General features: G+C 44.6%; 1 protein-coding gene across 1 annotated transcript; it reads right to left on the reverse strand.

Annotated features, from left to right (window-relative positions):
* Positions 17802-21508, reverse strand: LOC100521410 (nuclear envelope pore membrane protein POM 121C-like). The gene is given in 5 exon segments (XM_021077087.1): positions 17802-18416; positions 18419-21076; positions 21079-21251; positions 21254-21334; positions 21490-21508. Coding segments are annotated over 5 exon segments (3546 nt in total).

A 23072-nucleotide genomic window follows, 5' to 3' on the forward strand; every position in this document is an offset into this window, starting at 1 on the left:
CACAACCTCACAAATTTGTTTCCACCTCACCACAGTGGGAACTCCAGGAGTTTGATATTGATAGGATTTTTTTTTAAATTGAAGTATATAGTTTATTTGCAATGTTATGTTAGTTGCAGGTGTACAGTACAGTGATTTGGTTTTATATTTGTGTGTGTATGTATATTTGATAGGATATTTTAAATGAAGTTTGGCGATTAGTAGAAAATTATATTAAGATTGACTTTCTTCCAATCACTTTCTCGATGAAAAATATAGTCAATAGTCAATCTAAGAAAGAAATGGAAAATTTTATTCAAGCCAAATTGAGGATTAAACCTGGAAGACCATCTCTTGGAGAGCTCTGAGAACTCCTCTGAAGTCAGGGAGTGGGGGTTAATATACATATGACTCGTCAGAGGGGATACATGCACTCAAGGTACATCTTGGTAGAAGGTGGTTGATGGACATGAGGAACAGGCAGCCAATGGTTTCAGTGCTTTTCTAAGTACGGGAAGATGCAAGAATCCAGGTTCATAAAAAATTTGTCCGGAAAGTATCTAACTCTCTGAAGGTCTGTTCTATTGCTTCCTCCGAGCAGAGTCCTTCTTCCACATCTTCATCCTGTATTCTTTCCGGAGTGTGTGGACATCAGCAACTGCAGTGGATAATGACATGATTCTTGTAAAACTGGATGGTGGCCAACATCCTTTACTTCTCCATCTCTTTCCTTTGGGTCTTAATTTTGACCAGGGATTGGGAGACATTTCATGACCAATTTGTCCCACGATGCCAGAAATGCTCATCCCCAGGTCAGGGGAGGATTTCGCTGATAGACCACTCAGTGTGCTATTACTGGATTAACAGCACCCAAAAGCCTCTGGACCACCTGTCTTACTAGCCTGTTAAGGTCCAGGAAATGATTCCTTCTTACTGTTTCTTCCCATATCTAGAGTTACTCCATTACAATCATTGATCTTATAGAGCTATACATTTGATCAATTATTTCAAGTCGCCTATATCATTGGTATTTTTATTGGAGGCTCAGTCACATGTTTCATAATACAAGAAACAATAAGCTTGTAAAATAAGTAATATAGCTAGTCTCATTATAGGTATTTTAGCACTTCCATTAGGTGCAGCCCAGTATATTCCCAGGTTGTCTGCCTCAGTCTGTCCCATACTAGTCACCAGCTTTATGGGAAATGATATATCGCCATTGTACATAAAAGACCTCAAAGACATCTGTACATTCAAGGTGAGTGGTGGGCCATTGTAACTGCTTACACAATTGAGAAAGGAATGTTATCTTCTAAGGAGTTCCATGATTGGTGCCAGAAGGGAAAAAAAATGATCTTTATGGTTAATCAGATATTTCTACTACTGGGACGTCTGCTTATTGCGTGATGCACACGCACAATGCACTCTGGAGGGGAGGGAAGAGGCCCAAACAAGCAGAGAGAAAATTTTATGTTTAAATTTTTCTTGTCTTGCCTTACAATGTGGATTTTTATTTCACCAACATTAATCTCCAGAAGACAATAATTGAGGCAGTATTTACTCTTGGGGAAAAGCTGGCATGAGGACCATGAGTTCTAATGAGCACCTATCGGTCCAGTACTGTGATTGGCAATTGACACTCTTTACCATATTAATTGGCACAACACTCCAAGGAGGTAGATTTAGTGGACTGAGGTAGGTCAGTGCCCTAGAACCATGAATTGGCCTTCCCCTTGACTCCTTTCCATTAAGCCCAAACTGAAGGGTGTTCGGAGCCTTATTTGGTGACTAAGCCATATCAGCATCCTGATTCCTTCGAAAGGTCTTTCAAAGCAGCCAAACCTCTACTACAGCACCCATCTGGTCTACTGCCCCTCCTCACATGCCTAGCCCTGGAATGGGAATATCTAACTCTCTCAGGCATACATTCTTGGGGTGAAACATTGAGCTCCTAAAAGGTTCACAGGGAATAAGACATGACTGGGGAAGAATTACCGTACTTCATTTACTTCATCTGGCCCTTCACTAGGCTTTGTGACATATGACTAGAGGCAAGAACTGCAACATGCAGCCCGAACCCCCACAACATCCAGCCCTGGGCTTTGCACATAGTACATGTTCAGAAGTTGTGAGCAGAGTGACCAATGAATTAATGGGTGGATAACAGCTCACCGATGGGGTTCCTCCATTGCCAATCCTTTCCTCCCTTTTCAGTCACCTTCTAACACCTGATCACTTCCCTTCCCTCTCTTACTGCTCACCTGATGTGTCCTCCACTGTGTCACCCTCCATTGATTGACTTGCCACAGTGTAATGAGGGCCCAAGGAGAATGAATGACTCAGCTCACTATTATGTCTACATTCCCCTGACCTTGCTCCTTCAGGATTTACCCGTTGCTAGTCTGAGTGACTCAGCCCCTGCCTTAATGGAAGTGGCGTTCACAGTGTATCTAATACCACGTGTGTGTGTGTGTGTGTGTGTGTGTGTGTGTGTATAAATGTGTGTATGAGTGTGTGTGTGTATATATATATAAATGTGTATCAGTGTGTGTGTATATATATATCTTTTTATATTCATTGAATTTTCTTATATTTATAGTTGTGCAACCATCATCACAACCTAATTTTAGGACATTTCCATCCTATATTTATATATTTCTATCCTATATATATAACCTTCTAACACATAGGAAGATGGATTAAGAAGAAAATAATCTTAAAACAAAAAATAAATTAAAGCAATGACTAAATGTGAGTTGTGGGCATCCAAATGGTTAACACACACACATGTAAAATAAAATTTAAAAACTCTCCCACAGCCACTATATCATTTTTTTTTGACACATCACCTTCTGGGACCAGCAAGATGCATCCCATCAGTCTTATAGGAAGTAAAGGTGACTTACTTTAGACGAGGTAAGTGGCTAATGGTCAAGGTGATTCATTTTGAGAGATGAGGATGTTTTTCCAGAATGAAGTGGTGGGTAAAAGATGTTTAGTGGGAGAGAGAGCACAGATCTAGCAGAGATATGGGCTGGGAGATGTTGAATTATTGCATCCATGAGGGTACCAATTTGCTATGTGCATCTGTGAGAAAAACTTGCGTTTAGTCATTGTTTTTACTTTATTTTTTAATTGTTTCAAAATTTATTTCTTCTGAATCCATTGTCCAGGTGTCAGGAAGTTAAACTGCCAAATTCGCCACTTGTTAGGTATGTGACACAACAAAATTTTTTAATTTCTCCGAGCCTCCTATTTCTACTTTTGTGAAATAGAGAGACTTGGACCTACCACACAGCATTGCTCTGAGGATAAAATGAGATGATCTAGGGAGTTCCTATTGTGGCTCAGTGGTAATGAACCTGAGTAATATCCATGAAGGTATGGGTTCGATCCCTGGCCTCGATCGGTGGGTTAAGGATCTGGCATTGCCAGGAGCTGTGGTGTAGGTCATGGACACAGCTCGGATCTAGCATGGCTGTTGCTGTGGTGCAGGCTGGTGGCTACAGCTCCGATTCGACCCCTAGCCTGGGAACTTCCATATGCTGCAGGTGCAGCCCTAAAAGGCAAAAAAAAAAAAAAAAAAAAAAAAAAAAAAAAAAAAAAAGCATTTAGGACAGTGCTTGGCACAGACTAGTTACTTAGTAATTTATTGTCTGGGTGAGTTTTCAGGTACTTCTTCCCCTATAACAAACATACATATTTCCAACAACTTTCTTGATCCCCAAAGCTCAGATCTCTTGGCAACACACTTGTAGTCAATTCTTCAATCTAGGGTCGCTAATAGATAGTTAGATAGATATAAATAGACATAAATAAATGGATAGATGGGTAGAGAGACGTGGTGAGAAAAAAATACACACATGCATACACACATATACTGATGGAGAGATGGGGGGAGATAAATGCCAGAAATGCTCATCCCCAGGTCAGGGGAGGATTTCGCTGATAGACCACTCAGTGTGCTATTACTGGATTAACAGCACCCAAAAGCCTCTGGACCACCTGTCTTACTAGCCTGTTAAGGTCCAGGAAATGATTCCTTCTTACTGTTTCTTCCCATATCTAGAGTTACTCCATTACAATCATTGATCTTATAGAGCTATACATTTGATCAATTATTTCAAGTCGCCTATATCATTGGTATTTTTATTGGAGGCTCAGTCACATGTTTCATAATACAAGAAACAATAAGCTTGTAAAATAAGTAATATAGCTAGTCTCATTATAGGTATTTTAGCACTTCCATTAGGTGCAGCCCAGTATATTCCCAGGTTGTCTGCCTCAGTCTGTCCCATACTAGTCACTATCTTTATGGGAAATGATATATCGCCATTGTACATAAAGGACCTCAAAGACATCTGTACATTCAAGGTGAGTGGTGGGCCATTGTAACTGCTTACACAATTGAGAAAGGAATGTTATCTTCTAAGGAGTTCCATGATTGGTGCCAGAAGGAAAAAAAAATGATCTTTATGGTTAATCAGATATTTCTACTACTGGGACGTCTGGTTATTGCGTGATGCACATGCACAATGCACTCTGGAGGGGAGGGAAGAGGCCCAAACAAGCAGAGAGAAAATTTTATGTTTAAATTTTTCTTGTCTTGCCTTACAATGTGGATTTTTATTTCACCAACATTAATCTCCAGAAGACAATAATTGAGGCAGTATTTACTCTTGGGGAAAAGCTGGCATGAGGACCATGAGTTCTAATGAGCACCTATCGGTCCAGTACTGTGATTGGCAATTGACACTCTTTACCATATTAGTTGGCACAACACTCCAAGGAGGTAGATTTAGTGGATTGAGGTAGGTCAGTGCCCTAGAACCATGAATTGGCCTTCCCCTTGACTCCTTTCCATTAAGCCCAAACTGAAGGGTGTTCGGAGCCTTATTTGGTGACTAAGCCATATCAGCATCCTGATTCCTTCGAAAGGTCTTTCAAAGCAGCCAAACCTCTACTACAGCACCCATCTGGTCTACTGCCCCTCCTCACATGCCTAGCCCTGGAATGGGAATATCTAACTCTCTCAGGCATACATTCTTGGGGTGAAACATTGAGCTCCTAAAAGGTTCACAGGGAATAAGACATGACTGGGGAAGAATTACCGTACTTCATTTACTTCATCTGGCCCTTCACTAGGCTTTGTGACATATGACTAGAGGCAAGAACTGCAACATGCAGCCCGAACCCCCACAACATCCAGCCCTGGGCTTTGCACATAGTACATGTTCAGAAGTTGTGAGCAGAGTGACCAATGAATTAATGGGTGGATAACAGCTCACCGATGGGGTTCCTCCATTGCCAATCCTTTCCTCCCTTTTCAGTCACCTTCTAACACCTGATCACTTCCCTTCCCTCTCTTACTGCTCACCTGATGTGTCCTCCACTGTGTCACCCTCCATTGATTGACTTGCCACAGTGTAATGAGGGCCCAAGGAGAATGAATGACTCAGCTCACTATTATGTCTACATTCCCCTGACCTTGCTCCTTCAGGATTTACCCGTTGCTAGTCTGAGTGACTCAGCCCCTGCCTTAATGGAAGTGGCGTTCACAGTGTATCTAATACCACGTGTGTGTGTGTGTGTGTGTGTGTGTGTGTGTGTATAAATGTGTGTATGAGTGTGTGTGTGTATATATATATAAATGTGTATCAGTGTGTGTGTATATATATATCTTTTTATATTCATTGAATTTTCTTATATTTATAGTTGTGCAACCATCATCACAACCTAATTTTAGGACATTTCCATCCTATATTTATATATTTCTATCCTATATATATAACCTTCTAACACATAGGAAGATGGATTAAGAAGAAAATAATCTTAAAACAAAAAATAAATTAAAGCAATGACTAAATGTGAGTTGTGGGCATCCAAATGGTTAACACACACACATGTAAAATAAAATTTAAAAACTCTCCCACAGCCACTATATCATTTTTTTTGACACATCACCTTCTGGGACCAGCAAGATGCATCCCATCAGTCTTATAGGAAGTAAAGGTGACTTACTTTAGACGAGGTAAGTGGCTAATGGTCAAGGTGATTCATTTTGAGAGATGAGGATGTTTTTCCAGAATGAAGTGGTGGGTAAAAGATGTTTAGTGGGAGAGAGAGCACAGATCTAGCAGAGATATGGGCTGGGAGATGTTGAATTATTGCATCCATGAGGGTACCAATTTGCTATGTGCATCTGTGAGAAAAACTTGCGTTTAGTCATTGTTTTTACTTTATTTTTTAATTGTTTCAAAATTTATTTCTTCTGAATCCATTGTCCAGGTGTCAGGAAGTTAAACTGCCAAATTCGCCACTTGTTAGGTATGTGACACAACAAAATTTTTTAATTTCTCCGAGCCTCCTATTTCTACTTTTGTGAAATAGAGAGACTTGGACCTACCACACAGCATTGCTCTGAGGATAAAATGAGATGATCTAGGGAGTTCCTATTGTGGCTCAGTGGTAATGAACCTGAGTAATATCCATGAAGGTATGGGTTCGATCCCTGGCCTCGATCGGTGGGTTAAGGATCTGGCATTGCCAGGAGCTGTGGTGTAGGTCATGGACACAGCTCGGATCTAGCATGGCTGTTGCTGTGGTGCAGGCTGGTGGCTACAGCTCCGATTCGACCCCTAGCCTGGGAACTTCCATATGCTGCAGGTGCGGCCCTAAAAGGCAAAAAAAAAAAAAAAAAAAAAAAAAAAAAAAAAAAAAAAAAAAGCATTTAGGACAGTGCTTGGCACAGACTAGTTACTTAGTAATTTATTGTCTGGGTGAGTTTTCAGGTACTTCTTCCCCTATAACAAACATACATATTTCCAACAACTTTCTTGATCCCCAAAGCTCAGATCTCTTGGCAACACACTTGTAGTCAATTCTTCAATCTAGGGTCGCTAATAGATAGTTAGATAGATATAAATAGACATAAATAAATGGATAGATGGGTAGAGAGACGTGGTGAGAAAAAAATACACACATGCATACACACATATACTGATGGAGAGATGGGGGGAGATAAAGAGAGAGATAGAGGATTGAAGTATTGTTCTTGACTCACCCATATCCCCATGATATGTCACCATTTAATGGCACTGAATCCAAAGTCTGAGTAATTGTAAATGACATTTGGACTTCGGAGGTTTTGCTGCAGGTCCTGGTTATTTATGCTTCTTTCTGGTTACTGAATAATGAGACGTCACAGGAGAATGGAGGTCATGGATAAAGAAAGAAAAAAATTAAACCTACTCAGATACTAAAACTGGGCTCAAAGCATAGTTTCCCCATTCTTGTACATTTTCAACTCCACCGACTCCATCATAACTTTAATAAATGCCTCCTTCCCTCACCCCACACCTCCTCTCCCCTGCCAAATACACCCATTACTTCAGTTTTTACTGTCGAGCTGGGAGGCAACTACAAGGACTGTGTATGTGGAGCCCAGGAGAGCTAAGGTTCTCATCGAGTGAATAGGGATGGAGGCTATAAGGGGGGATGGAGGCTTGGGATAAAGAACGTGGGTGGGCAGAATCCACGGAGATTGGATGTGCTGGAATAACTACACGTTTCTCATGCACTTTGACAGGGAAGAGTCTCGGGCAAAGCCATCCTAACCAACCAGTATCCATGTTCAGAGGGCAAGAGCAAGAAACAGACATGAGAAGTTTGAAAAGAGTGGGCCTGATATGTGTGGCTGACTTGGGACGGGTGACAGTAGTTTCTAGGATTTATAGCCATTGATGGAACTGGCTCAGTTCTTCCCAGCCAGACCCTTGGGGAAAAAGAAAATTTTGATTCCCAAACTTTTCCAGTATCAAGAACCCATTTTAACCACAAAATATTCCATCCCCTCCCCACCATGATCATCACCAATGCAGCTAACATTTTAGAAGATCTAAGACATGCCACCCCATTTAAGGGCCTTCTGTGCATTGATTCCATTCCTCTTCATCCCATCTCTAAGAGACTCTTTCACAGAGGAGAAACCCAAGGCATAGGGACATTAAAGTAGCTTGTCCAAAGTCACACTCTCCTTGGTATAGGGAGGGTTGAGCTGTGACCCAGGCAGCCTGGCTCCACACTTCCTGGCCTTAAAGCTAAGCCATGCTTTCTCCTGACTCTAAGTGGGCTTTCATTGCAAAAGAAGTCCCACAGGGACAGAAGAATGCCATGCATCCTGTATCACTTTTAAATTCATCTCATACAGTTGAAAATGTAATATACTCGAGGCATTATTTATTCAATCTATAAACAAGATGTGAAGTAGCACGTGGCTATGTAGATTTCTCACGACCTCCTTTGCCCTGGCAATGCCTGGTCAGATGTTTCCCCTCTGACCTCACAGGGGTCAGGAATTGCAAACCCTACATCTTTAGGGGTTAAATGACTTGCCCAGTAAATGCACAGCCAATAAATAAAAGACCTAAATGAATTCCAATGCTTAGTACCATTTATAGAATCAAATCTGAAAAAATGTTAACACACCTGCACACCTCCATCTTGTTAATGCTGTTACCGTTAGCGGTATCATTATGATTTGTCTTACTGTGGTTATTTCGAGTGACTGTTACATTTTTCAGCATTTTATAAAGTTCCTAAATTGAGTGCATATTCCTCTATAATATATATTTTAAATTAAGGCATACTGAGGTAGTAAAAGGATATTTTTTTGCTCTATCAAAATTAAAATCAATGCTCTATAAATATCATTTCTAAATAATTACTTCACTTATATTTTATATCTTTGTGATTTATAAGAACAGATTGATTATTTATCTTTAATCCGTGCTTCATTGCTTCTATGATATATACAGAGACATGTAATAGATTGCCATAATTAGTCTAAGGTCACCCAAATGTTCTTTGCTTTCTTCCTTTATTCCAACACTCTTACAGTGGAAAGACATGATCAAGAGGGAGAGAGGAATGATCATAGATAGGTAAATTAGCTGATCAACACTTTGTATTTGAATTATATATATATATATATATATGATCATAGATAGGTAAATTAGCTGATCAATACTTTGTATTTGAAATATATATATATTTAATATATAATATATATATATTAAACTAGTTTGGAAAAAACACTTAATATTTGACTATAAAGAAGCAAGCATTCAATGAATCCTTAGGGTGGTGCCATATAGAAATTACAAGACCTGATTTGTTAGGTGGAGTGGGGCAGTATAAGTCTACGCTCTACTTTCCTAATTGAACACTGGTGGACAGTTCACTGCAGTGTTACAGTAAGTGATCAGTTTAGAGCCATTGTGATCTTACTCTACAGAGAACACTGAGATGAACAGTTAATTCACCTGAAACCTAGTCTCTAATGCCCCTGCAGTTCAACTTAATGAAGACATATATTTTCCTAAGGACTCATCAGATACAAACTCTGTAATGCTAAAAAGACATTTTACAGAAAATGTTGTGAAATATGAATGTGGCAAAGAGTAAGATCAATTCTGACCATAGGCCTAGAAAGATGCAACAGAGAAGTCAACTTTTGGGTCGTGCTTGAAAATAACTGAAATGTCTGTGTTTATTTTATTCTTGAAGATCAGAAGAGGAGTAAAGTCTTTCACCAAGAGAACGACTAACTCTGTTTTAGATAAAACAAATACAGTAGCCAAAAAGGTTGCTCTCAGATGACATACAGAAGAATCACGGGGTGGAAGAGGTGGGTTATGGAAGTAAAACCCTCAGCAAATTCACATCCACCATGATGCACAAATCTCCCACCTTCAACAAGGCAGTAGTGGTCCATTCCTTAAACGGTTTTGATGGCTTTTGGAGAATCATTAAATACATAAATTTGAATTTCATTGACAAACTACTAAATGCTTCCATGCACATTTATTAAACCTAGCCATATTATTAAGACTAGCCCAGCTGAGTTGTATCTGTAGAACTTCAAGCTACTGACATGTACATCTTGTAGGCTGCTGCTGTACAAGCAACAATCGAATACCTTAGGGAACCTCCCAAACGAGTAGTTCCCTTTCTTGCTTCCTTAAAAGTTTCTCTTTAAAGGTCCTCTTGATCTAAATCAATAGTATTTATAGTTTACTCTTAAGCTCAGGTGTTCTTTCCTTTAGAAAATGTTTTATGATCAGAAGCCCTGCCCCAACCATTATGGAGTAGATTAGAATGGCTTAAATAGCTCTCCTTCGGGTTCTTCTATAAAGTCATATAATCTGGGGATAGAGGCAGGTTTTATTCTTCTCCAGTTAATGTTCCACTTATTAATTTTCCCCTTAACATGTTGCACGGCTAGATGATGCTCCAGGACAACGCTATGTGAAAGTGGTAAGAGTGCTAAGGTCTTTTTCCCGATCTTAAGGAGAAGGCATTTGGCCTCTCATCATTAAATATGGTTTTAACTCTAGCTTTCCCATATTCTGTAGCACATATTTTCATGTCTCTAGCCTTAGTTTATGGAGAATTTTCATCATAAATCAGTGTTCAATTTTGTCAAATGTTTTACTTTCCACTCAGATCTTTGTTATTGCTTTTGAACAGCATTCTTGGACATTGATTTTTCCATGGTCACTTCCAAATAGTATCAACGCCTTGGGCAGGACCGTGGAGCTGGCTTGGAATGGGTTAAGGTGGGAGGTGTATCTAACAAAAATGGTAGCAACCCTTTTCACAAGGATCGGGAAGATTTTCTTTAATGACTGCTTCTAAATTTGTTTTTGGCCTTTAGGACAGCATGTCTTCCGCACCAATGATTTAAATATTTATTGTTGACAATTTTGCCAAATGCACTCTTGTTTTGGGGAGAGGAGAGCTTGTCGAGTTCTTCACACAGCCATTCTGGGAGTCTTGCGAAAAGCGGGTTCTTGCGGGATAAAAGGAAAGTTTCAGTTTCTATTTCTTTTAATGGAAATTTTATTTTTGAGGAACTTGTGAAAAATATTAAAAGAAACTTCCCAAGTAATGGAATCATTTCAGATGCTATAGTTATTTTCTAGATAATGTAATGTGAAGTATGTAACATTCAAGTTCACCCTCCACACACATGAATTATAGTCAAATGGTCTTATATGACACCGTGCCTTGGTAGTAATTACCCTTGTAGCATAGTCCATGTCTTTCAAACTTTTCAAATACAACATACCATCTTTGGGGAGATCCTGTTGCCACTCAGGACCTGACGTTGTCTCTGCGAAGTTGCGGGTTTGATCCCCAGCCTGGTTCAGTGGGTTAAGGATCCGGTGTTGCTGCAAGCTCTGGCCTAGGTTGCAGAGGTGGCTCAGACAGGTGTTGCCATGGCTGTGGTGTAGGCCTGCAGCTCCAATCCAACCCCTGGACTGGGAAAAATATCGCTTGTAAATATGAAACCATCATATCCATATCTCATTTATAGAAGTTGTTGGGGCTTTGAGATCATATATATATATATATATATATATGAGTGGGTGTATTGTCTGATTTAATGGTTTATAGTAAACAGTGAATTTTCCTTAAATTATTTTTAAAGCTTATGACTATATTTCTTATGGTTTATTTGGGGGCATATAATTGACATATAACATGGTGTATATTTAAGGTGTACAGCCTATTGATGTCATGCATTCATACATTGCCGGTACTGCTACCTCCATCACATCACATGGTTATTATTTATTTTTGGTGGTGGGCTTTAACTAGTCTCTTACAACTTTGAATAATGTAATGCCATACTATCAGCTATAACCAGAATGCTGATCACCGGAGACCTAGGGTTTATTCATCTTATAATTGCAAGTGTGTGCCCTTTGACCAACATTTTTCCAATTCTCCTGCTCCTCAGCCCCTGGTAACTACCATTCTCTGTTTCTGCGGTTTAAGTTTTTTTAGATTCCACATATAGGTGGTATCAGGCAATATTTATGTTTCTCTGTGTGACTTAAACCTCATTCAGCGTAATAATACTCTCCAGATCTATCAGTGTTGTTGCCACTGGCAGGATTTTCTTCTTTCTCTTGTCTGAATGATGTTCTTTTGTGTTGAATATACACCATCGTTTTATTCCTTCCTCCATTGATGGCCCTTGGGTTGTTTCCATACTTTGGCTATTTTGCATAATGCTGCAATAAACGTGAAGTAAAGCTATCCCTTTAATGTTCTGTCTCATTTCCTTTAGATGTACACCCAGAAATAGGATTTCAGGGTTGTTTGGTAGTTTGATTTTTAATTTGTTGGGGAGCATCCATACTGTCCTCTAAAGCGCATGAAACCCCTTCCATTCCATCCCCAGCAGTGCATAAGGGTTCCCTTTTCTCCACATCGTCACCAAAAATAATACCTTTTTGTTGGCAATAGCCATTCTCACATTCAACAGGTGTGAGGTGATACACCATTGTGGTTTTGATTTTCAGTTCCCTGATTATTAATGGCTTTGTGAATCTTTGCATGTAATTGTTGGCCATTTTCATGTCTTCTTTGGAAAAATGTCTATTCAGGAAGTTCCCCAGGGCAGAGGCTTAAGAATCCAGTGTTGCCACGGCTGAGGGGGAGGCCACAACTGTGACACAGGTTAGACCTTTGGCTCAGGAACCTCCACAGGCTGCTGGTGTGGCCAAAGGAAGAAGAAAAAAATAAAGCAATATTGTGCCATTTCTTGATCTAAGACTCAAGAGGCTGGCATGCTTCCATTCTCTCTCAGACCCTGCACTGGGAATTGCCCTGAGAACATGCCCAAGCCACTCGGCTGGAATATGCCAGATCATCTGGAGCAGAGGGAGACTGTCTTATTTGAGTCCATCATAGTTCAACTAGACACCAGCTGAGCTGACTCTTGACTGCAGACACATCAGCTGAACTGGGCTTACATCAGTAGAACTATCCAGCTGACCCAGGGACTTGTCAGCCATATGGAAATGCTTATTACAAAATGTCTGGGAGTTCCTGCCACGTCCAATGGGTTAAGGATCCCACTGCAGTGGATTGGGTCCAGGCAGAGGTGTGGGTTCAGTCCCCAGGCCGGGGCAGTGGACTAAAGGATCCAATGTTGCTGCAGCTGTGGCTTGGGTCATAGCTGTGTCTCAGATTGAGTCTCTGGCCTGAGAACTTCCACATGCTGCAGGTGTAGCCATTAAATGTTTAAAAACTATCCGTTAGTTCCTCTGCCCATTCTTTAAGTTGGATTATTTGATTTTACTATTGTGGTTGAATTTTATGAGTTATTTACATAGTTTGGATACCTCCAACTCTTTATCCAGTGTGTGGTTTGCAAACACTTTTCTCCCATTGTGTATTGGCATTTTTACATTGTTGCTTGTCCCTTCAGCTATGCAGAGCTTTTGCTTTTGATGCTATTTCATCTATTTATTTTTCTTTTTATTGGTTGTGCTTTTGGTGTCATGATCAAGGACTCATTGGCAAGATCCATATAAAGAAGCTTTTTTCTTATGCTTCCTTCTAAGAGTTTCACGTTTCATGGTTTATGATGAAGTCTTTAATCTGTTTTAATTTGAGTGTTGCGAATAGTGTGAGATATGGATCTGACTCCATTTTTCTGTATGTGGTTATCCATTTTTCCTAGCATCATGTACTGAAGAGATTCTCCTTTACCCATGGAGTATTCTTCCATTTCTTGTCAAATGTTCATGGACTGCATATCCAGGGATTGATTTCTGAGCTTTCTATTTTGTTCCCATTTTATTCTGTTTTGCTTGATCTTTGTATGCATGTTTATGCAAGTGCCACACTGTTTTAATCACTACAGATTTGTAATATATTTGGAAATCAGAAAGTGTGATGCCTCCAGCTTTGGCTTTCTTTCTCAGGATTGATTTGATCAGCTAGAGCTCTTTGTGGTTCCATACAAATGTAGGACCACTTTTTTCTATTTATGTGGAAAATGCCATCAGAATTGTGACAGGAATTATGTTGACTCTAGAGATGCCTTTGCATAATATAGACATTTTCACAATATCAATTCCTTTCCATTTCTTTATGTTTTCTTCTTCCTTTTCTTTTTTTTGGGGCTTCACCACCAGCATATGGAATTTCCCAGGCTGGGGGTCAAATTGGAATTGCAGGCACCAGCACACACAGCAGCCACAGCAACACAGATCCATCTCAGCAGCATCTCTGCCATAGCTTGTGGCAACGCTGGATCTTTAACCTACTCAACAAAGCCAGGAATCAAACGTGCATGCCCATGGATACTATTCAGGTTCTTAATCTGCTGAGCCACAAGGGGAATTCTAATCCACGAACAGAGATTTTCTCTTTGTTTATGTCATCTCCTTTTTTTTTTTTTTATCAATGTCTTATATTTACCACTGTACAGATTATTGCTTTCCTTGGTTAAACTTATTCCTGTGTTGTTTCTAATGCTATTTTGTTGCTATTTTAATACCTTTACTGTTTAATGCTCTTGTGAATAAGATTGTTTATTTCTTTTTCACATTTCACTGAGCGTGTATAGAAGTGCAACGGATTTCTTTGTGTTAATTCTATATCCTACAACTTTACTTGCTTCATTGATTAATTGCAAGAGTTTTTTGTTATTGTTGTTGTTGAGTCTTTAGGATTTTCAATAAATAAGATCATATCATCTGTAAATAAGGGTTGCGGGTTTGAACCCTGGCCTTGCTCAGTGGGTTAAGATCCAGCATTGCTGTGAGCTGTGGTGTAGGTCACAGACGCGGCTTGGATCTGGCAGTTCCTGTGGCTCTGGTATAGGCTGGCGGCTACAGCTCCAATTAGACCCCTAGCCTGGGAGCATCCATATGCTGCAAGAATAGGTCTAGAAAAAGGCAAAAAGACACACGCACACACACACACACACACACACACACACACAGTGTAAAATGGAATCCTAAAATAATTTAAGAGGAAACATTCATGTCAACATTAAACCATTTTATTTATATTATTTCTAAACAGACTGAGACATTTAATAGGTACAAAATATTAATTAGAGACGTTTTGTTACATTTTTAGAGTAGCAGTCTTCAAACTAAAAACGGCAGGTTGAATGCACACATTTACTGCTGCTGTCTCACAAAATTACCCAAAAACTTAAAGTAAGAATTTAAAGGGAATGATTCCATAAGGACAAAGTTAGTGGATAAAAGGGTAAAAATGACAGTCACATTTTGCCATCAAAAGTATACTAAAAGAAAAAACCATACACTTATGCAGCAATTCCGAAAATGCCTAGTAGGGGACAGTGCCCGCAGTTGGTAGAATTCGACATGCTCCTGTAACTCAGACGTATTCAAGAACTGGAAGCACTGTATACACTTGAAAATGAGGCTCACACTGTAGCTGAAAATAAGGCTGGTGGTACATTCCGAGGAGAAACATTGTTTCCCCATATTTTCTTCCAATCCTCAGAGAGGAGAATAATGTTCTGGTCTCCTGGGAGTCTTAACTGAAGACATTGCACAGTGGTGGACACCAAGTCTACCTGGAGATCGGAGTCGTGGGGGGAGGTTCTCCATTTAATGTTAAGCCAACATTCATTTTCCCCACGTGACTCTGAAAATACTTTCAAGACACTTACCACCTAAACCTCAATACAAACCTACTGCAAGTACACGGTTAATGAAGATATAGTACTAGAAAACTCCTCACTGTGGAAACTGAGCTGCCTCAATGAAAACACCTGGCATTGGGGGCTTATCAGCTAAAATAAATCAAATGCCTAATTCACTGATTGGGAGGTTTATATCCCCTATTCGGCACACAATGAGATGGATTCGAGTAGCTCTTTTTTTTTTTAACGAGAGATCACAGGTTTTTATTCTTAGGACATAAGCAAGGAGAAAAACCTCACATTCATACTAAAAATTCCAACGGGACTCACGAAAATGCAGGCTGTGCGTATAATGGCCAGCCCCAGTCTCCTGTTGCCGGCCAGTGCAGGCACAGGTCCACACCTGCACTCATGCATTCACACTCAGGCCACGCCAGGCCGCCTGCTCCAGGGGGTTCCTGGACCACTGGTCCCGCCTGTGGAACTGAGGTAAACTAGCTCAGAGTCCTAACCTAAGAGGGGCTGCCTGATGTAAGCTATAGGCAGAAGCCTGATTTCTAGACCTGTGCCCCACCCCCCTCTCGTCCTGGCAGATGTTCCAGGCTCAGGGCCCTCCTCAGCTCCACACCCAACAGCCAGGAGTCGAGCTCTCCACGGGGGTGGGGGGGCGCAGTCCCCTGCCAGCAGACAGTCACCCTCAGTCAAAGAGGGGAGGGGGACTCGCTGCATCTCCGTCCCATGTCTAAAACAAGAACTAGACTTTGTGTTTCCAGAAGCAGCTCCAGTCCCTCGGAAAAGCTGCCTGGGACAGCATTTGAGCCTCTTCTTCACACAGGCGTCACTTAACCATACAGCTGATTTCTCGTCAATAGCGTTCATACTCAACCACCTCAATGAACCAAGCTTGAAGGAATTTAAAAGGCAGGTTAGCGTAAATACAAAACCAACTATTTCATTGTGTTGAAAATGGTTAAGTACGTTTTTCTTTTAGTTTAGACACACGCACTCATGCTTCTCCCAAAGAGGATGGGTGGGGCTGTCAGGCTCTTGGGCCTGGGGTACGTGGTTTGGGAAAAAAGGAAGAAGAAAGGAAGGGGCAGGGGGAGTAAGATCTGGCTTTAGAATGCGGTTTATTATCTAGGCTTTCTAACTTGTACTCTGGGTGATCGAGCCTACGGTGAGGTTAGGTAGGTGGGGAAAGAAACAAAGAGGCCCCCTCCTCCTAGGCTGCCAGCCCTGAAAGTCAAAACACCATTTGAAAATTCCAGACTCAGCACTTGGAGCCATCAAGTGGTGCCCCTTTCCACATTCAGCGAGCGAGGCCCCAGAAACTTCAAGGGTCACCTCCAGCACTACCAACATGCCGCCACTCACACAGGTCAATTCTTCCTCCAGACTCGACTCAAAGAGCAAGAGACATGAGCATCAGACAAAGTAACACAGGACAAGGCTTGAAACATGTGATCCCGGAGAGTCGGACAAGGCCGGTGAGGCCAACACGGACGGTGGACAAGGAGGCAGCTGACAGCAGTGGTGGGCATCCTGCCTGCTCCAAGATCGTCCCTCTCCCAGAGTGAGGTGTCACCCCTGCATCTGCCAGGCTAAGGGTCTTGAGCCACCAAGCTTTTGGGGGCCAGACTGGCAGAGAGGGTTGGCAATGATACAGCGGCCCCGACTGGGAGGATCAGTACCCACTGGGGTATCCAAGGCAAAGCTAGATTCAGGATCATTTTGAAAGGAATTGATCCTACAAGGAGTCCGTGAGGGACGAAGCAGCAGGAATGGAGACCCCGAGTCCTCTAATGGGACAAGGTGAGAGAAGCACTTTTCATAACCAAGCCAAGCAAGGTAAAGCTACAGGGGTGAGCGCTTCCCCCAAGCCCATCAAATGCCTCTCAGAGATGCAAGTGGTGAGGTCTCTACCTGTGACTCTCCAGCCGAGGTGGCTCTCAGGGAAAGGCTGGCAAGGGAGCTGCCTGACTAAGCTTTTATACCACGAGAGCGTCACGGAAGGAAGAGGGCAATATGCTCAGGTGTTGCTTGAGTTCTCTCCAGCCTCACCAGTGCGACCACTCCAGCAAGGTCACAGCCTTCTGCCCTGCCACCCTTCTTGCCTTCCCATCCCCCCAGCAGCCTGGGGCTTTTGCTTCCTGCCAGACAGGGAACAGCCTCTGCAACTGCCACCCCTGCCTGCCCGCCCCGCTGGCTGAAGCCAGGCTCGGTCAGAGATCTCTGCTTTATGCAACTAGAAGATGAGAGGCTCTTTCTGGCAGGTGCCAAGGTCCAGGTCTTGGCAGGAGGGGGTTGGGGGGTGTGGTGGGGGGAGGGCCAGGGGCTACTTCTTGCTAGTGTGCTGTCTCCTGGCCTGCAGCTGTTGCCAAGCCCCTGGGGGCTTGGATCCTGCACCCTTGGAAAAGGAAGGCCCTGTTCTAACAAAGCCCTGGGTGGGTGTTGAGGATGCTCCAAAGGAGAGGCTGCTGCCTGATGTGCCCACCCCACGGGCAGGGGTGCTCTGACCAAAGGTGGGCGTGGAGCTGCCTCCAAACACAGGTTTGCTGTCTGGAGTGCAGGCCACCTTGAAGGCAAAGGAGATGTTCTGGCGGGGCGCACCCAGGCTGTTCTGACTCAAGCCTCCCACAAAAGGAGTCATGCTGCCAGCGGTCCCCCTCCGTCCTGCTCCGGGGCCGAAGGCGCCTGAGGCAGAGCTGGTTCCTGGGGAAGCCACACTGATCCCAACGCCTCTGCTGCCAGCTGGGGCTGCTGATCCCCCAAATGTGAAGGGGGACGGTGTCGTGCTACTGGAGCTACTGGTCCCACCGCTGGTGGTCCAGGTTGTAGCCGCCAAGCCAGAGGTGGTGGCTGCACCAAAGGAGAAAACGGCTGTGGTGCTGCCCAAGGCTGGCTGGGGGCCGGCCAGGGTTCCAGAGGCAGAGGCTGTGGCTTTCAGGCCACCAAGAGTGGACTTGTGGTGCTGCCCAAGGTGGGCTGGGCTGCGGCTGGAGTTGCAGTCGGGGCGGGGGCTGCAGAGTCTCCCAGCGTGAAGGAGCTGCACAAGCTGGGCACAAGGGATGGCTGGGCAGCCCACTGCTGCTGCCCATCAGTGGCCCCGAAGCTGGGCCGGGGCTTGGATCCTGGGTGTGATGAGAGAGAGGGCTTGGCACTTGAGCCAAAGGGAATGTTGAAAGCTGGGGTGGCGGTGCGACTGAATGTCAGCGCGGGCTGGCTGGTGGTGGCTGGGGCAGAGGCTGTAAGGGTGCTGCCCACATCGCCATCGCCAGCAGTGCTGCTGCTGCTGCCGGCGACTGTCTGAGCGGCACTGGGAAGGGACGCGCCAAAGCTGGTGACTGCTGTTGAAGGAGGCAGGGTGGGAGGCTTACCAAACTGGACTGTGGAGCTGGAGCCCACGGCTGGGGTGAAGCTGGCCCCAGAGGCAGGGGGAGGCCCAAAGAGGAAGGGCTGGGCGGTGGAAGCGGTGGGGCTAGTCACGCTGCTCAGGCTGCTGGTCATGCTGCTCACACAGAAGCGGAACATGGGCTTCAGAGCAGAGTCTACGGAGGAGGGGCCAGCCGTGGTCGCAGGAGCCACCGCAGAGGTGGCACTGGTCTGGCCAGTGAAGAGAGGGGCGCGCAGAGTACTGGCCGGAGGAGCTGTCTGCTTGAAGAAGGGAGTTAATGTGGGCACGGGAGCAGCTGCCTCCCTGGTGTGAGAGACAGGCTTAAAAGTGAGGGATGGGCTGCCGGTAGTTATGGGGAGGGCTGAGCTGGAAGATGTGGTGGCTGTGACCTTGGAAGGGCTAGAGGGCAAGGCGCCCTCGTTCTTGCTTTTAGGAGGGGGCCAACACATGGGATCGAGCACGGGAGATGGTGAAGCCACAGCCGGAGCTGCAGAGGCAGGAGGGTGAGCAGCTGAGGTGCTCAGCATTCCAAAGGGAATGTTGTGCTTGGGGGTGGGAGATGGGGCCAACAAGGCTTGGGATTTGGCAGACGTCTCGGCCTGAGGGGCTGGAGGTGACGTGGTGTTGGTGACTGGCCCTGTGGAAGAAGCAGGGATAAGGGTGCCGCCAAAGGAAATGGCTGTAGGTTTGGAGTCCGAGGAGGTGCCCGGAAGAGGCCCTGACTGTGAAGGGCCAAGAGGGGCCAGAGGCCTGGGTGTCTTCGGAGGTGACTGGGCCACAGTGGTTGCCATGCCAGCAGATGTGGGGAGGGATGGGAGGCCTGGGGCATCCTGCATCTCCTTCGAGCTCTTCAACAGTGGGTTAGGGCTGGGGGCTGGGAGCGAGGTTGCGGTGGCGGGAGTCCCAGCAGCAGGCAGGCTGAAAGTGAAGGGAGGCTGCCTGCTAGGTGGGTTCTCGGGGACAGAGCTCCAGGCGGTATCAGTCTTATCCTCCAAGATCTCGTTAAACCACTGAAACCAAGCTTTCTTTTCCAAGTCTATGTCTTCAGCAGTGACGGAATAGCCAAGCTGGGGAGGCGGAGGCAAGCTCAGCTGGTCCCCTCGCCAGGACCGCAGCAGCTGCACCTTCCGTCTACGCTGCCCTGAGCTGCCAGGGATTGATGGAGAATTCCTCGAGTTCTGTTTCTTCCACGTGGCTGTGTCGGCAGCTGGTGCTCCCCGGGACTCCTTGTCCGCTATGAAGGGAGTTGAAGGACCAGAACGATGAGGAAGTTCCTGTTCTCTTCTTCTCTTTGCTGGCCTCGCTAGAGTCTGGGAGCAGGATGAAGCTGGGCCAGAGAAGGGAGATGAACTAGGAGCACTCCTCTTCCGCAGCTGAGAGAGACCTCCAGTAGAGCTGTAGGAACTGGTGATGGCGTTGCGGCTGGCGATGGGGAAGCCGCCTGTGTCCGTGCTGGTCAAGGAGCTCAGAGGAGAGGTGCGTGATCTCTTATTCAAGTGGTCGTCTGAGCTCTGGGGACTGAGACCTCTCTTCAGAGACCCAGGCTTAGGCACAAAAGAGGCAGGGAGTCCATTGGCCACCAGCGGCTCGAATGCCGAAGGTCCGCTTCCACTGCTCTCATGGCGCCTTCTCTTATTTTCCTGGCCATCAGCACATATTTGGTCTTCCTCCTTCGCTGTCCTTTGCTTCCAGGCTCTGAGGGCACTCAGCACCGTCTCCTTTGCACATGGGTCCGGGCCGGTAGTGGACGGTGAGGACAGTGTGGAGCTGCTAATCTGCCCTGATAGCGGGGGACGATTCAGTTTGCTCTCCGGAGGAGCAATCCTCACTGTCACTGGGCTGCGCACCGTTTTGGAATTGCGAGCAGAGAGCACAGGCCTCCTGTGCCAACTACTCCCGCACACCGTGGGGCGGACCCCCAGCCAGGAGTACGGGGCCTGCTGGACTGGGTATCTTCTGCGAGGTGTTCCTCCAAACCGATGAGCTGCAGAGCCACAGTCCCGGAGGGAAGTCCTCCTAGCGGGTCGGGGAAGAGGAGTGGGTAGGGAGGGGTGAGTAGGAACCGCGGGGCTTTGGCCTGATGGAGCTGGCGGCGGCGTGGGGCGGGCGGGCGGGCGGCGGCCAGGCCTCTCCCGCAGGTCCCTGGCCTCCGAGGGGGAGGCAGGCTGCGGGGGCGCGGGCTTGCCTAGGTAATTGCCCATGAGGAACAGAGCAGCGCGGGGTCAAGTCCTTTGAAGAGGCGCGGAGCCTCTGGGAGCCTTCCGTTTACTGCTGACTAAGCCGGAGGCAAGGTGAGCAGTGTTCGGTGGCGGCGCGCGTTCCGAACCAGCGAGGTTCTGAAGGCGCGTGAACGTCGGGGCTCGCGCCTGAGTCCCCACCAGACCGCGGTACCCCCACAGCCTGCCAGGCCCGCGTAACCGCCGCCGCCGGCACCAAGGGCAGCGCGAGGCCCGGCAGCGCCAGGCGGAACTGCGCTGCCCATGCCCGCCGCAGCACCAGCCCATAGACCCAAGGTCCCTAACACTCGCAGGCCACTGCCCGCCCCAGCACCAGCCCATAGACCATGAGGTCCCTAACACTCGCCAGCTACTTCCGCCACCGGTGGCAGCCTACAGTCAAAGTAGCTGACTTGCGCTTGTCGGAGACATCGCGACTCCGCAAGCAAGCGCAGCCCCAGAAAGTATAATAATAATAAACAGTTAAAAATAAAACCCCCCAAACAAGTGTGCATGCGTAAAATGAACTTGAGTGAAAATAATCATAGAGATAAGATACGTACACACACACCTCTATCATAAACATGCATGGAGAAGGCAAACTTGAGGCTAATGCTGCCGAGTCAGGTGATTAGGCTATCAGTGGAGACAAACGGTGGACCTCAGTTGTATGTACTGGACTTTATTTGACAACACTTTCTAAATCTGAAATAGACCTAAGTAACATGTTAAGCCATGTTGAACATAATCTCTGTATAATGAATGATTCATCGTCTATGTATTTTTATCTATGGTTGAAATAGTAAGAAAGTGGAGATGTAGGAATTACATGTCTGTATGTTAAAATGTTTAGAGGATTCAGAAAAGAACGCAAATAAAACACTAATATAGTAGACCAAAATAATAGTCTTTGGTGTCCCATATTTTTAAAAATTCCAAAGTAATGATTATTTGTGCCCTCATATGACCACATGACTTGTAATCATTCAGATGATTCCAACTGAACAGTTAAAAAGAAGCCAAATGGGATAACTCTCCTTCGAATGTAAATTAGTACAGCCAGAGTGGGAAAGAGTAAGGAGATTCCTCGAAAAGTGGAAAAACAAAAATGCCATATGATACAGCAATTTCAAACTGAAGGAAATGAAATCAGTACTTCAAAATGATATCTGTACTCCCATGTTCACTGCAGGAAGAGTCACAATAACCAATATACGAAAGCCAGGTACGTTTGCCCAACGACACATGAATGGATATACACACACGTGTGTGTGTGTGTGTGTGTGTGTGTGTGTGTGTGTATCATCCAGCCTTAAATGACCAAGAGATCCTGCCACTTGCAGCAAAACAGATGAAACTGGAAGACCTGCTAAATACAATAAACCAAATAGAAAAAGACAGAATGATCTCACTTATTTGTAGGATCTAAAAAGTTGTTGAATACATAGAAGCAAAGACTAGAACAGAGCTCACCAGGGGCAGAGAGGGGGGAGAAATGAGGATATGTTGGCCAAAGGACACAAATTGCAATTATGGAGGAAAAAGAAAGCTTGAGCTCCACTGTAGGGTAGGATAACAATAAATTAGACCAAGTGGACCTAACGGGCCTACGTAGATATTTCTACGCGACAGAAGAATAAACATTCTTCCCAAGTGCACAGAGCACATTCTTTAGGATGGATCGTATTATGAGCCACATAACATTAAAGCAAACTTCAACAAATTTTAAAACATTTAACACGATAGCAATTTTGTCGCCATGATGGATAAGACACTAAAACACAACAAGAGGAATGCTGGAAAGTTTACAAACAAACGGAAACTAAACAACACAACTCGGAACTACCAATGAGTCAAAGAAGAAATCCCAAGATTTACAAAAACATAATCTCCAAACAAAGGAAAACAGAAACGCAATGTAACAAAACACAGAGGATGCTACAAAAGCAGTCCCTAGAGGGAATTTTATATTGATCCAAGCAAATGTGAAGAAAAC

This window comes from Sus scrofa, chromosome 16 (genome assembly GCF_000003025.6).
Source record: "Sus scrofa isolate TJ Tabasco breed Duroc chromosome 16, Sscrofa11.1, whole genome shotgun sequence".
Lineage (NCBI taxonomy): Eukaryota > Metazoa > Chordata > Mammalia > Artiodactyla > Suidae > Sus > Sus scrofa.